This window comes from Orycteropus afer, unplaced genomic scaffold, assembly GCF_000298275.1.
Source record: "Orycteropus afer afer isolate SDZICR_OR568_19922 unplaced genomic scaffold, OryAfe1.0 scaffold00726, whole genome shotgun sequence".
In the NCBI taxonomy this organism is placed as follows: domain Eukaryota; kingdom Metazoa; phylum Chordata; class Mammalia; order Tubulidentata; family Orycteropodidae; genus Orycteropus; species Orycteropus afer.
In genome coordinates this window covers 644,860-648,920 of record NW_006922313.1, presented here as the reverse complement: position 1 = coordinate 648,920, position 4,061 = coordinate 644,860, and the positions used below count along the sequence as shown (strand labels likewise).

The 4,061-nt window shown below is 66.0% G+C and overlaps 1 protein-coding gene across 1 annotated transcript; it reads right to left on the bottom strand.

The window, feature by feature from the left end:
* Positions 1-2,713: 2,713 nt before the first annotated feature.
* On the bottom strand, positions 2,714-3,337 carry ZNF581 (zinc finger protein 581). The gene has a single exon (XM_007957306.1). The coding sequence runs from the start codon at positions 3,335-3,337 to the stop codon at positions 2,714-2,716; it is 624 nt and encodes a 207-aa protein (XP_007955497.1).
* Between the last annotated feature and the right edge of the window lie 724 nt (positions 3,338-4,061).

Below are 4,061 nucleotides of genomic sequence, written 5' to 3'. Positions count from 1 at the left end.
CCGCCCCCTCGGCGAGCCCGGGGCCCGGGAGAGGCCCGCCGCCTGCAGCCGAGGCCAGGCCGGCACTTGCGCGACCGCCCCTTGCCGCTCTCCCCCGCCCGCTCCGAGGCCCGGGCAGGGAGCGTCATGAAATTCCCATCTCCTGGGGACCTGGCGCGGCTCGGGGATCCCCCGGGTGGATGGTTGCGACGCGCAGAGTTGGGCCCCGGAGAAGGCAGGCGAGTGGCCGAGACAGCCGGAAAGTTAGGGCAAGGAGGCCCCCAGTAGCCTAGTCGTAGGAATAGGCCGCTGCGGCCCCGCTCCCACCACCTGCTGTGTAACGCCCCCCGGGGCGTCGTTCCCGGGATGTGGGGGTCAGGGTGAGACGGGGGTGACCCCTCTCCCCGGAAGCGGGCTGGGAACGCTGCCTGCCCCGGCTTGGGGACTCCGCGCTGGCCTCGGCACACGCAGACCTGACGCCCCCGCGGCGCTCCTCGTCCTTCCCCGGCTTCCCTTTGCTGCTGGCAGGTGCCATCCTGTCGGTTCCGACTCGGCGCGACCCCACGCACGAGAGGACGGAACACGGCGCGGTCCCGCGCCGGCCTCTCGGTCCGTGCCATGTGGAGCCGGCGGCCCAGCCACTGCGTCAGCCCCTGTGGTGCTGAGACCCTGCCCCTCTTTCGCTGACCCTGTGCCCAGCGGGGAGCCCTTCTCCAGACACTGGTCCTCCCGGCCTGTGAGGTGGGGCGGTTCCAATGGCCGCCTTAGGCTCGCTGCGAGGATGCTTGGTCGTGCTTTCAGCCCAGCGCCCGGCCATTGGAAGGGCTCGCTGTGAGAGCAGCGTTCCTAGCATTGGAGGTCAGACGGTGAGGGGCCAGCCCCTGGGGGGCTCTTTCCTTCTCTGGGACACGGAGGCCTTGTCGTTCCACCCAAAAGGAGGTCAGAACATAGAACTGGGGCCCAGCACAGTGCTTGGCACAAGATGGACGGCCAGGAAAATGAAGGGAGAAGGCAGGTGTCGAGGGAGACTGCCTTGGTTCCATCTGCTTCTTGGTCCTGGAGTTTTGGTGGCCCTCGGGAGCCCGTGAGGCAGAGAGAAGCTGAACGCATGCAGAGGGGAACCCAAACGCTTGTGTCACCTCGCCGGCTGGGACCACACTCCTGCACGCCCCTCCTCTCACTCTGCAGCCACACTGCCCCAGATCAGAAAGCCCAGGGGGAGCCGCCTGCCCCAGATCCGTGTTTTCCAAACCTACTGCTTCACTGGTGGGGCATTGGGCAATGTAACAAAACAGCCTCCTCGTAGCAAACGGAGCTACAGAGAGAAATTTGGTCCACCTGTCTTGTGTATCTAGGCACCAGGTTACCAGCCCCTGGGTCCTGCAAATGGTTGAGGGCTCAGCTGTGGCCTGGAAGGTTGGGGGTTCGGATCTACCCAGAGGTGACTCGGAAGAGAGGCCTGGTGATCTGCTTCTGAAACCAGCCACTGAGAGCCCCCCGAGCAGTGCCACCCCCAGCACAGGAGGCGGGGAGCCGGGAGCCGCTAGAAGGTGTTCGTATGCCACGTTGCTGCACAAAGCATGTTTCTCACTCTGGGTTGTGAATAGCAACCCAGGCTTGGAAACCCTCTGCCTACAAGACACAAGGGAGCCCTGGTGGCTTAGCGGGGGGAAGGCACTGGTCTGCTAACCAAAAGGGTGGTGGTTGGAGCCCACCTGCCACTGCAGGGGAAATGGCGCAGCCCTGGAAACCCTGTGCGGTAGGTCCAGTTGTCTAAGGGCGCTGTGTCGGAATCCACTCTCCGGCAGTGGATTCAGGTTTTTGGTTTCGAAGACAAAGGTCACCCAGAGCAGAGCTGGGACTTAAAACCAGTGCCAGACGCCCAACCTGCCCATTCCCCAGCCAGGCACACCGAGGTCTCCCCACTGCTGGGTGCCCTTGCCAAAGACCAACTCAGCTGCTCCAAGTGGGAACCGTGTTTATTAGTTGTGCAGGCTGGGCCCCGGCTGGGGGTGGGAGGTGGGTTCGGGGCGGCCTACAACATCCAGATGCAGCCCCAGGAAGCCGGTGCGGACTCCTGGTGGCCCTGGGCCACCGAGGAACACCCCGCCCCTCCTGTCAGGCCTCCCCTCGGGCACGTCTCATGTCTCTGGAGCCAGAGGGCTCCACTCTGTGCCTGCGGGAGGGGGGGTGTCTTGCTCCCGTCAGACCCCCAAAACTCCGAGAACCTGAAGATGGCAAGCAGCCCCTCCTTCTGGCGGGGCGGGGCCTCCCGGCTGAGGCCCGGGTGTCTGAGGGCCCAGGAGTCCCTGGGCTCCCGGCGGCCCCCGGCTGCGGTGGCTCATGGATGCTTCTGTTGAGTTCCCCTTCACCAAGGCTCCCCCAACCCAAGTCAGGGATAACGCCACCCAAAATCACTCACGAAAGACGTCTCTTGATGCAAAAGCAGGAGGAGTTTATTCCCAGCGCGCTGGGGCTCGACTCATACCCCACGCAGAGGCAGAGGAGTGGAGCCGCCAGCAACCAAGTTACACAGTATTTAAAGGCAAAACTACAAGGGGGTGGTCAGAGAGAGAGTACAGCTGATTGGCAAGTTTAAGTTTGAATTCTCCAATTACATGGTATGGTTGAGTTCAGGGCTTAGTCATCCTTGCCTTGCCCCTGTTCCTGGACCTGGGGCCCGCCCTTTTGCTGGCCTTAACCGTGGCCTTTTATTGCAAAGCTCTATCAAGTATTACATTTCCAATTTCGTATTTACGTGTTTAATTCCACACTTCCAGCGGGCATGCTTCTGCAGCGTGGCCAGCTCCATGAAGCGGCGCGGGCAGTACGGGCACTGGAACGGGCGCTCCCCCGAGTGCACCCGTCTGTGCTGGGCCAGCTCGCCCGCCTCCCGGAAGCGGCGGGGGCAGAGGGGGCAGCCGTAGGGCCGGCCGCCGCCCTCGCGGTGGATGGAGTGGTGCCGCGTCAGGTGGCTGGCCCGCTTGAAGGCCTTCCCGCAGGTGTCACACTCGAAGGGCTTCAGCTCCGAGTGCGTGATGCTGTGTCGCTGGAGGTAGGACATGTACTCGAACATGCGGGAGCACACGGGGCAGCTGTACCACTTCTTCGGGGCCGCGGCGCCCTCGGCCCCGGGCCCTCTCTGCGCCTCCTCGTCCACCAGCACCGTGTAGGGGACGCCCTGGGTGTCGATGAGCAGGTAGTGGTTGGGGCGCACAGGCGGAGAGGTCTGCGGGGATCCGCTGGACGAGGACGGCCCAGGCTCCGGGGACCGGCCGGTCCGAGGGCGCGGGCCCTCCATGGCCTCGAGGGAGGGCAGTGCCTGCGGCTGGGGGCAGGGGGGTGGCAGCACCAGCATCCGGAGGGGTGGCTGAAGGCCGCTGCAGTGGAGAGAGGCGGTTAGAGACCCGAGGCTCCGGCCCCGCACCCCTCCCGCCCGTGTCGGTCCTGCGGCCGGTCCACGCACCCCGGACTCCGAGGCCCTCTATGGGGCCCCTAAACGGACAAGAAGCGGCCGCGGTCCAGTTGATCCCGGTGACGCCACAGGGCAGACTAGAACCACCCCGTGGGGTTTCCAAGGTTGTGGTCTGAGGCGCACGGTGGCGCAGGACCGGGCGGGGTTTCCTGCCGTCGTACCCCGGGTTACGACCCGACGGCTCCTAACAGTCTACAGGAGCGGACTGCCACGTCTTTCTCCCGCGGAGCGCCCACTGGGTTCGAACCGCTGCCCTTTCGGTGGGCAGCTGAGCGGTTCACCGCCGCGTCACCCGGGCTCCTCCGCTGGCTCCTAGGGTCGCTCCTCGGAAAAGCCCTAGGTGTCCTGCCGCCGCGGCCCCAGCGCCCCGCTCGCCGCCCCTCGGCGTCCTCCTCTGGGGGCCCCTCCACTCTAGCCACCCCCAGGGCGTCTCTATGCTCCGCTCGCTGGACCGCCAGGCCTCCTCCCCCCGCGTCCCGCGCGCCCACTCCCGGCCCCACCCCGAGCAGCCCTCCCCACGCCCTCCATGGCGCTGCCACGTTCGGAGCCCCGGGCCTAAGCCGCCCTTCAGCCGCCTCCCGGGCCTCGCCCGCCCGCCGCTGCTCGC

Bases quoted from the DNA above. Each gene is read 5' to 3' on its own strand.
- ZNF581 (XM_007957306.1), bottom strand. From the start codon at position 3,337: ATGCTGGTGCTGCCACCCCCCTGCCCCCAGCCGCAGGCACTGCCCTCC.